Source organism: Podarcis tiliguerta, assembly GCF_965153285.1.
Source record: "Podarcis tiliguerta genome assembly, chromosome: 18".
Taxonomy (NCBI): Eukaryota; Metazoa; Chordata; class Lepidosauria; order Squamata; family Lacertidae; genus Podarcis; species Podarcis tiliguerta.
Window position 1 is genome coordinate 2,459,324 of NC_139551.1, and position 11,377 is coordinate 2,470,700.

An 11,377-nucleotide genomic window follows, 5' to 3' on the forward strand; every position below is an offset into this window, starting at 1 on the left:
TCGTGTGCATGCATACCAATATCTGAAGAAGTGTGCATGCAAATAAAATGATGATGATGATGATGATTGAGGGAGGTGTTCCCGGGAGTTCCTTCACCTCTTTATTCCCCCTTGAAAAACAGCACTGCCATTGGAAATCTCAGAAGTGTTTGAAAGCACGGATATCTGGGACGTGGAAGAACAGACAAATCTCTGTGGAAAGTGAGCAAACCATGTAAGGCCAGGGCCGGATTTAGGTTTTATGCGGCCCTCAGCTACTGAAGGCAATGGGGCCCTTTCTATGTCCAGCTGTCCTTTGTCAACAACAAACTGTCACTGTTTTTTGTGTTGAATATATGCTATATGGCAATTTATGGACCTCATAGGTATCTCAAGCCATTTGCCCATGTGGCCCTGCAACCAGTCCATGCAGAATGCAGGCACCCTATATATAGAAAGGAGCAAACCAGGGATATTTTAGGGAGCAGGCTAATAGGCAGGGCCCATGACTTACCAGGGGTCAGCAAACTTTTTCAACAGGGGGCTGGTCCACTGTCCCTCAGACCTTGTGGGGGCCGGACTATATTTTGGGTGGGGGAAATTCCTATGCCCCACAAATAACCCAGAGATGCATTCTAAGTAAAAGCACACATTCTACTCATGTAAAAACACCAGGCAGGCCCCACAAATAACCCAGAGATGCATTTTAAATAAAGGGACACGTTCTACTCATGTAAAAACACGCTGATTCCCGGACCGTTCGCGGGCCGGATTTAGAAGGCAATTGGGCCGGATCCGGCCCCCGGGCCTTAGTTTGCCTACCCATAACTTACACCACAGGAGCCTACCGAAACACAAAACACTGTTGCTGTATGTAGGTTTTATTTCATTTGTTTTTTATCGTATATTTTGGAAATGTACATCCAGGTTTTTTCCGCTTTAATTTTTTCGGGGGGCCCTAAGCTATAGCTTGTTTCGCTTATACGTAACCCCGGCACTGCCCGGTGAGGCAGAGACATTATTTCCGAAATAAAATAATGAGCAACCTGGTCTCATGTGTTCCTCCACAGGTATATCAGGAAAAAACATCTGCTGTCCCGAGAGAGGCTCGCAGGAGCAGCAGCAGCTGGGGACAGGGGATAAACAGAACCGGGAATTATTTGCAAAGGACCGTACGCTGATGGGTGCAGGGTTTGGGTGCCAGAGCCCTGCCACTCTTCCACCCCACAGCCGTGACCCCCTTCGGTTCAGACGTGGCACCCTTAGGGGTACAGCTTGCCTAACTGAATTCTCCGCTGGAAGGTGGGTGCGATTGGGTTTCCGGGCTCTGTGCCAAAGCCCGGCTCGCGTTACGTCTCTGCCATTCCACCTGGAGGCCAGGGGCATCAATAATTCAACCGGGGCGATCGTCTCCCGTTGTCCGGGTGAGGGGGGACGGAGGGGGGGCCCCCAATGCTGCGTAGGGCCAAGCGACCGAGCCGGGAAGGATACGCAGAACGGCAAGGAGGGACGCCGATGGAGAACGGTGTGTCCCGGGAAACCGGGGGCTCCCAGGCCTCGCCCTCTTCCTCCGAAGGGGGCCGGGGCACCCCTGGGCAGAGCGGGGGCACCCCGGCGCCCCGCCAGCCCCGCGTGAGACCCCGACTCATCTTCCACACCCAGCTGGCCCACGGAAGCCCCACCGGGAAGATCGAAGGGTTCACCAACGTCAAGGAGTTGTACGCCAAAATCGCAGAGGTCTTCGACATCTCGCCCACAGAGGTGAGACCTTTCTGGGTGGGGGAAATTCAGTTCGTAAGAAGAGACTCGCTCGCCCAACCGAACAACCTGTTCCATCCCCTCCAACGTCTCTCCCCTGAAAATAGGGACGTCCTATTCCATCCCCTCCAACGTTTCTCCTGTGAAAACAGGGACGTCCTATTCCATCCCCTCCAACGTTTCTCCCCTGAAAATAGGGACGTCCTATTCCATCCCCTCCAACGTTTCTCCCCTGAAAATAGGGACGTCCTATTCCATCCCCTCCAACGTTTCTCCCCTGAAAATAGGGACGTCCTATACCATCCCCTCCAACGTTTCTCCCCTGAAAATAGGGATGTCCTATTCCATCCCCTCCAACGTTTCTCCCCTGAAAATAGGGACATCCTATTCCATCCCCTCCAACGTTTCTCCCCTGAAAATAGGGACGTCCTATTCCATCCCCTCCAATGTTTCTCCCCTGAAAATAGGGACGTCCTATTCCATCCCCTCCAACGTTTCTCCCCTGAAAATAGGGACGTCCTATTCCATCCCCTCCAACGTTTCTCCCCTGAAAATAGGGACGTCCTATTCCATCCCCTCCAACGTTTCTCCCCTGAAAATAGGGATGTCCTAAGGAAAAGCGGGACATTCCGGGTTCCAATCAGAAACCGGGATAGCTTCCGTAAATCCAGGACTGTCCTTGGAAAATAAGGACATTTGGAGGGTCTGCTGTTCTCACATGGATAACCCAGAATCAGGATTCGAACACAAGCCCTCTTCCCTCCTGCAGCTTATGGCAACTGATATTTGGACGTCTTGCTGGCTCCCCTCAAGAATGCGGCCTCTATTTTCACGGCAAGCCTTTCGCCCTCCATGCATTTATCCCATCCTCTTTTAAAGACATCCAATTTGGTGGCCGTCCCTTGTCCCCTGTGGCAAGGAGTTCCCTAGATCAACTATGTGCTGCTTTCTTTTACCGGCCTGGAATCTTCTGACATTCGCCAGATTAACCCAAAGTTGTAGAGTCAGTAGAGAGGGAGAAAAGGCACAACTGTCCTTTGTCAACAACAAATTGTCGCCGTTTTTTGTGTTGAATATATGCTATATGGTAATTGATGGACCTAATAGGTATCTAAAGCCATTTGCCCATGTTGCCGTGCAACTGGTCCATGCAGAATGTAGGCACTCTATATATAGGTAAAGGTAAAGGGGCCCCGGACCATTAGGTCCAGTCGTGGCCGACTCTGGGGTTGCTGAGGGAGCCGGCGTACAGCTTCCGGGTCATGTGGGTCATGTGGCCAGCATCTCACAGAAACGCTATTTATCTTCCCGCCGAAGCGGTACCTATTTATCTACTTGCGCTTTCCAGCAGGACTAAACCACTTCTGGCACATGATGGAAACCAGAGCACACAGAAATGCCGTTTACCTTTGAATCCCCGCAATGACGGGGTGAGCTCCCGTTGCTTGGTCCCTGCTCCTGCCAACCTAGCAGTTCGAAAGCACATCAAAGTGCAAGTAGATAAATAGGTACCGCTCCGGCGGGAAGGTAAACGGCGTTTCCGTGCGCTGCTCTGGTTCGCCAGAAGCGGCTTAGTCCTGCTGGCCACATGACCCAGAAGCTGTACGCCGGCTCCCTCGGCCAGTAAAGCGAGATGAGCGCCGCAACCCCAGAGTCGGCCACGACTGGACCTAATGGTCAGGGGTCCCTTTACGTTTACCCTGAACCCTTTTTGCTTCTCTATGTCTCTCTCCCTCCACAACCCCCTTTTGTCTCCCTCGCCTCTTTTTCGACATCCCCACCCCAAACCCTTGCTGGCCGACCCCGCCGGGGAGAAAACCTTAAGCGTGGTTCCGTTCTCTCCCCCAGATCCTTTTCTGCACCCTGAACACTCACAAGGTGGACATGCAAAAGCTTCTCGGAGGCCAGATTGGGCTGGAGGACTTCATCTTCGCCCACATCCGCGGCGAGACGAAGGAGGTGGAGGTGACGAAGACGGAAGATGCTCTGGGTCTCACCATCACAGATAACGGGGCCGGATGTGCCTTCATCAAGGTCAGGATCAGGCCACAGAAGGTCATGTCGGGAGTGGTACCTCGGGTTACATACGCTTCAGGTTACAGGCTCCGCTAACTCAGAAAGAGTGCTTCAGGTTAAGAACTTTGCTTCAGGATGAGAACAGAAATCATGACTGGAAAGATTAGATATTTAAGAGACCAAAAGTTTACAGAAGACTGGGGAAAATTTGTTGAATATCTGGAGAGTATAAGTGAGGGCCAAATAACGCTAGAGGGATTTTAAAAAGCACTGTGAAACGTGAGAGGTATTGTTTAAAGGGAATAGAGAAAAAAAGGTTTAAATAATGACAATACAAATATAAGAAATGCGTAAATTAATAATGACTACGAAAGATTTACGGAAAAGCTGAAGGAAGTCCAAAAAAGAAAGGATTGGTGAAAATTTGGATGTAAAAACAATGTATGTTTTGTTTTGGTTTTGTTGTAAATTAAAAAAAAAATATTTCTAAAAAAAAAAAAGAGCGAACAGAAATCGTGCTCCGGCGGCACAGCAGCCGCAGGAGGCCCCATTAGCTAAAGTGGTGCTTCAGGTTAAGAACAGTTTCAGGTTAAGTACGGACCTCCGGAACGAATTAAATACTTAACCCAAGGTACCACTGTATCTGAAAATGCAAGTTTTCCTCCTTGCAGAGTTGAATGACTGTACACATCATTTTCATTATTATTATTATTGTCGTTGTTATGAAATCCATTTTATTTATTTATACTTTATGTATTTATTTATACTTTTCAAGTTTATGCAGGCCGATTGGAAATCTAAATATGAGCATTTGCATTAACTTGTGTTGCATTTTAATGACATATTGTTGTTATTTTTATTAGATGTTTTGTGATCGTCTTTTCTTTAATACAGTGGTACCTTGGTTCTCAAACTTAATCCGGTCCGGAAGTCCGTTCCAAAACCAAAGCGTTCCAAAACCGAGGCGCGCTTTCCTGTAGAAAGGAATGAAAAATGAATTAATCCATTCCAGACTTTTAAAATCAACCCCTAAAACAGCAATTGAACATGGATTTTACTATCTAATGAGACTACTGATCCATAGAATGAAAGCGATAAACAATGTACTGCAAGTCACACAATCACTCCATCAGTAGCTGAACTGGGTCCCACGCAGTCATAAATGCAAAAGGAAAAGAGCCACAAAAACAAAAACGCAAAATAAATAGCAAAAACAGACAGACCTCAGGATAACACTCAAAATGGAGCACATTCGGCTTCCGAAAAAAGTTTGCAAACCGGAACACTTACTTCTGGGTTTGCAGTGTTTGGGTTCCAAGTTGTTTGAGTACCAAGGGACCGCTGTACACATCATTTTCAGGTAATTTGTTGTTTTTGAAGTCCGACAGGCCGTGTCTCTTAAAGGGGATGGCACGGCAGAAATTTAGCTGATGGTGCATGCGCTCCCTTAACCTTGTTGTTGTTGTTGTTTAGTGGTGTCCGCCTCTTCGTGACCCCCTGGACCAGAGCACGCCAGGCCCTCCTGTCTTCCACCGCCTCCTGCAGTTTGGTCAAACTCCTGCTGGTAGCTTCCAGAACACTGTCCCACCATCTCGTCCTCTGTCGTCCCCTTCTCCTTGTGCCCTCCATCTTTCCCAACATCAGGGCCTTTTCCAGCGAGTCTTCTCTTCTCCTGAGGTGGCCAAAGTCTTGGAGCCTCAGCTTCACGATCTGTCCTTCCAGTGAGCGCTCAGGGCTGATTTCCTTCTGAATGGAGAGATTGGATCTTCTTGCAGTCCGTGGGACTCTCAAGAGTCTCCTCCAGCACCATAATTCAAAAGCATCCATTCTTAGGCGATCAGCCTTCTTGATGGTCCAGCTCTCACTTCCATACATCACTCCTGGGAAAACCATAGCTTGAACTATACGGACCTTTGTTGGCAAGGTGATGTCTCTGCTTTTTAAGATGCTGTCTAGGTTTGTCATTGCTTTTCTCCCTTAACCTACAGCGCATCAAAGAAGGCAGCATTATCAACCGCATCCCGGTCGTGTGCGTCGGAGACAGCATCGAGGCCATCAACGACCAAACCATCGTCGGGTGCCGCCACTACGAAGTTGCCAAGATGTTGCGTGAGATGCCGAAAGCCCAGCCCTTCACCCTGCGCCTCGTGGAGCCGAAAAGGGCCTTTGGTGAGTTGGGGGGGAGATGAAGACCCCCCTCGAGGGGGGGTGGGGAGAGGCAGATGCCTCTCAGAGCCTAGGACCTGCTGATCAAAAGGTCGGCGGTTCGAATCCCCGCAATGACGGGGTGAGCTCCTGTTGTTCGGTCCCTGCTCCTGCCCACCTAGCAGTTCGAAAGCACCTCAAAGTGCAAGTAGATAAATAGGTACCGCTGTGGCAGGAAGGTAAACGGTGTTTCCGTGTGCTGCTCTGGTTCGCCAGAAGCGGCTCAGTCCTGCCGGCCACATGACCCGGAAGCTGAACGCCGGCTCCCTCGGCCAGTAAAGCGAGATGAGCGCCACAACCCCAGAGTCATCCGCGACTGGACCTAATGGTCAGGGATCTCTTTACCTTTACCTAGACCTCAGCCTGCAATGCACTTGCGAATGGCTGTAGCAATCTCCTTCATCCTGAATGGGGTAACTGTGCCCCTGAAGGACCAGGTGTGCAGCCTTGGAGTCATTTTGGACTGCCAGCTGTCCATGGAGGTGCAGGTCAATTCTGCGTCCAGGGCGGCTATCTCCCAGCTCCTTCTGGTACGCAGGATGAGACCCTCCCTGTCTGTAGACTGTCTTGCCAGAGTACTGCATGCTCTGGTTATCTCCCGCTTGGACTACTGCCATGCGCTCTACGTGGGGCTGCCTTTGAAGGTGACCCAGAAACTGCAACTAATCCAGAATGCGGCAGCCGGACTGGGGACTAGGAGCGGCCGCCGAGACCATATGACAATGGTTCTGAAGGACCGACATTGGCTCCCAGGATGTTACCGAGCACAATTCAAAGTGTTGGTGTTGACCTTTAAAGCCCTAAATGGCCCAGTATCCCTGAAGGAGCGTCTCCACCCCCATCGTCCAACCCGGACACCGGGGTCCATCTCCCAAGGGCCTTTTGGTGGTTCCCTCCCTGCGAGAAGCCAAGTTACAGGGAACCAGGCAGAGGGCCTTCTCGGTGGTGACGCCCACCCTGTGGAATGCCCTCCCCTCAGATGTCAAAGAAATAAACAACTATCTGACATTTAGAAGACATCTGAAGGCAGCCCTGTTTAGGGAAGCTTTTAATGTTTAATAGGTTATTGTATTTTAGTGTTCTGTTGGAAGCCGCCCAGAGTGGCTGGGAAAACCAGCCAGATGGGCGGGGTATAAATCATTATTATTATTAGCATCTCCAAGTTGGGCTCGGAAGGTCCCCTAGTCTGAAACCCCGCAAATCTGCTTCCAGGTGGGCCGAGGACCCCCCAAAAGTTTCAAAGAGTGAGCTGGGGGCCGCGCAATATTCCACAGTGACATGCGCACCCCTGATGCGATCGTGTTGTGCATAGCTGTCAAGCGTCCCTTATTTGGCGGGACAGTCCCTTATCCCAGCGCCATGTCCCGCTGCTGTCCCTTATTGATGATGTCCCTTAAATAAGCTACTGAAAGTAATGGGGCCCTTTCTATGTCCAGCTGTCCTTTGTCAACAACAAATTGTTGCTGTTTTTTGTGTGTTGAATATATACTATATGGTAATTTATGGACCTAATAGGTATCTAAAGTCATTTGCACGCAACAAGATACGTATTCTATCAAAGTAATTGTTGATCCCTTATTTTGGCTGCTGATCCCTTATTTTCGAGGCTGCTGGCCCCTTATTTTCAAATCTGTAAGTTGACAGCTATGGTGTTGTGCAGAGTGCGAGTTAGACAGGGGCTGGCCAGAAACAGAACTGAGTTCTGGTTCGTGACCGACTCTGGGGTTGCGGCGCTCATCTCGCTTTATTGGCCGAGGGAGCCGGCGTACAGCTTCCGGGTCATGTGGCCAGCAGGACTAAGCCGCTTCTGGCGAACCAGAGCAGCGCACGGAAACGCCGTTTACCTTCCCGCCAGAGTGGTACCTATTTATCTACTTGCACTTTGACGTGCTTTCAAACTGCTAGGTTGGCAGCATCAGGGACTGAGCAACAGGAGCTCACCAACGGGAGCTCACCAATTGGTTGTCCCAACCAATCTAACTTATCCTTTTTCTGCTTCCTAGACATGATCAGCCAGAGGACACGAAGCAACAAAGTGCCCAGCGAGGGGAAAGTGGCCAGCGGGAAGGAGACACTGCGACTACGATCCAAGGGCAGCGCCACATTGGAGGAGGCGGTGAGTCAGTCCCGGTCCCGGTTTGGGGCCGTGGTTCGTCCCGGCTTCGAAGGTGTCGAAACAGCTCCTTGCCAAGGGTGCAAGAGAGCTTAGGCACGTCTCTCCTTCTGTCCCAGCCCTTTCCTATGTTTTTCTCCCACTGCTTTCCCGTAAAATTGCAGAATTGTAAATTGGGAATGGGCCACATCTGGTCCAGGCATCCCCAAACTCAGCCCTCCAGATGTTTTGGGACTACAATTCCCATCATCCCTGACCACTGTCCTGTTAGCTAGTGTTGTAAACGTTTCTTCCGTGAAAATAGGGACGTCCTATTCCATCCCCTTGAACGTTTCTCCCTTGAAAAGAGGGACATCCTATTCCATCCCCTCCAACGTTTCTCCTGTGAAAATAGGGACGTCCTATTCCATCCCCTCCAACGTTTCTCCCCTGAAAATAGGGACGTCCTATTCCATCCCCTCCAACATTTCTTCTGTGAAAAGGAGGATATTCCAGAATCAAAACAGAAACCAGGATGGCTTCTGAAAACCCCTGGAAAACAGGGACACTTGTAGGGTCTGCAAAAGGTCCACCCCATACGACACAGCGCCCCCCTTGCATTTCCCAACCCTTGTTTGATACCCGACATCTTCTGGGACTTTGCCCACCCATCCCAAGGCACAGCCTGGGGGGCCACCAAGCTGACCTCCCCCCTTTCTCCCGCTTGCAGCCCAGCGAGCGCGAAGAGGAAGCTGCCGGAAAAGTCGACGACCTCCTAGAGAGTTACATGGGGATCCGAGATGTGGAACTGGGTGAGTGGAGAGGGGCAAGTCTCCTGCCCTCTGAGACCCCTGGAGAGTCGGTCAGCCCAGGAGTGGGGTGCCGCCATCCTCAGCCGGGTGGGACAATGGACCCGGGAGAGAGCTGGGTTCAGATTCTGCCATGCATCATAAGGTCAGCGGTTCGAATCCCCGCAATGACGGGGTGAGCTCCCGTTGCTCAGTCCCTGCTCCTGCCAACCTAGCAGTTCGAAAGCACACCAGTACAAATAGATAAATAGGTACCACTCTGGCGGGAAGGTCAACGGCTTTTGGGGCTACAGGGCTAAAACGTTGAGCTTTCTTGGGGAAGACAGTGATTGACGCCATACATCCAGTGATCTACCTGTTGGACGTGCCTGGTCTAAAGAAAGAATAAATCGTAAAAGTCAGAAAATAGAGGAGGTGGTGGCTTGTCTCAGCCTCCACTAAAGCCATACCCTGAGAGAATCTGCCTGGACTGGGGCTGGGGAATTACGGGATCCTATCCTCTGTAGCAGGACGCGGGTGGCGCTGTGGGTTAAACCACAGAGCCTAGGGCTTGCCGATCAGGAGGTCGGTGGTTCGAATCCCCGTGACGGGGTGAGCTCCCGTTGTTCGGTCCCAGCTCCTGCCAACCTAGCAGTTCAAAAGCACGTCAAGTGCAAGTAGATAAATAGATACCACTCTGGCGGGAAGGTAAACGGCATTTCCGTGTGCTGCTCTGGTTCGCCAGAAGCGGCTTAGTCCTGCTGGCCACATGACCCGGAAGCTGGACGCAGGCTCCCTCGGCCAGTAAAGCGAGATGAGCGCCGCAACCCCAGAGTTGGTCACGACTGGATCTAATGGCCAGGCGTCCCTTTACTTTTACCATTGAAGACACATGGTTTATATACTGAACGTATGTGTTTGCCTTGTACATTTATGGATACACACACACACACACACACACACACACCGTATTTTTTGCTCTATAAGACTCACTTTTTCCCTCCTAAAAAGTAAGGGGAAATGTGTGTGCGTCTTATGGAGCGAATGCAGGCTGCGCAGCTATCCCAGAAGCCAGAACAGCAAGAGGGATTGCCGCTTTCGCTGCACAGCGATCCCTCTTGCTGTTCTGGCTTCTGAGATTCAGATTTTTTTTTTCTTGTTTTCCTCCTCCAAAAACTAGGTGAGTCTTGTGGTCTGGCGAAAAACACGGTGTATATAAGACTTTAGAATTCCTATAACAAAAGAATCGTAGAGTCGGAAGGGGGGACACCTCAAGGTCATCTAGTCTGACCCGCTGTGACGCAGGACTCTTAATACCCTGAATGGTAAATTTGGCCATGGGAAACTTCTCTGGTGCCCCCCTTTTGTGTCCTGCAGCCTCGAGCATGGTGGAAATGGCCAAGGGACGGCAGGGCTCCGAAGATTTCGCCCACGGCCTGGATCTCCTTCTGGGCGAGTTTGCCTTCCCTGAGGAGTTTGTCGCCGAAGTCTGGAGAACCATCTGCGAGGCCAAGGGCAGCCCCAAGTAGAGCCGAAGATCTTCTCTCTCTCCATCCTTATCTCTCTTCCGCTAGGCTTCCTGTGCCTCTTATCCCGGCCGGTTTTTTCAAGGTCTTTGGTTTCCATCCAGACACACAAACTCGTTTTTCTCTTTCTTTTTTTGAGAAAGGAAAGAAAAGTAGAATTAATCTGCGGCTCTTTTTTGTTCGTTTTTTTAAAGAAGCACCCATCTCATGCCCTCCGATGAAAACAGGGACATCCTATTCCATAATAATAATAATAATAATAATAATAATAATAATAATAATAATTTATTATTTGTACCCTGCCCATCTGGCTGGGTTTCCCCAGCCACTAGGGGCGGCTTCCAACAAAGATGAAAAATGCACTAAAATGTCACATATTAAAAACTTCCCTGAACAGGGCTGCCTTCAGATGTCTTCTGAATGTCAGGTAGTTGTTTATCGCTTTGACATCTGGTGGGAGGGCGTTCCACAGGGCAGGCGCCACCACTGAGAAGGCCCTCTGTCTGGTTCCCTGTAACCTCACTTCTCACAATGAGGGAACCGCCAGAAGGCCCTCGGAGCTGGACCTCAGTGTCCGGGCAGAACGATGGGGGTGGAGACGCTCCTTCAGATATACTGGACCGAGGCCAGTGGTACCTCGGGTTAAGTACTTAATTTGTTCCGGAGGTCCGTTCTTATCCTGAAACTGTTCTTAACCTGAAGCACCACTTTAGCTAATGGGGCCTCCCGCTACTGCTGTGCTGCCGGAGCACGATTTCTGTTCTCATCCTGAAGCAAAGTTCTTAACCCGAGGTACTATTTCTGGGTTAGCGGAGTCTGTAACCTGAAGCGTCTGTAACCCGAGGTACCACTGTAATAGTAATAGTTTTATTATCTATACAGAGGCTGAGTTGCCCAGCTACCCTGGGCAACTTCCAGCATATATAAAAACATAATAAAACGTGAAACTTTTAAAATTTCCCTGTACAGGGCTGCCTTCAGATGTCTTCTAAAAGTTGTCGAGTTATTTATCT

The 11,377-nt window shown here is 50.3% G+C and overlaps 1 protein-coding gene across 1 annotated transcript; it reads left to right on the forward strand.

Moving 5' to 3' along the window:
- The first annotated feature begins 1,122 nt into the window (after positions 1 to 1,122).
- GIPC3 (GIPC PDZ domain containing family member 3) lies at positions 1,123 to 10,608 on the forward strand. The gene is made up of 6 exons (XM_083421833.1): positions 1,123 to 1,740; positions 3,586 to 3,771; positions 5,742 to 5,922; positions 7,962 to 8,074; positions 8,781 to 8,862; positions 10,216 to 10,608. Exons 1-6 carry the CDS (start codon positions 1,432 to 1,434, stop codon positions 10,365 to 10,367), a joined length of 1,023 nt encoding a protein of 340 aa, XP_083277959.1. The 5' UTR covers positions 1,123 to 1,431; the 3' UTR covers positions 10,368 to 10,608.
- Positions 10,609 to 11,377: the final 769 nt, after the last annotated feature.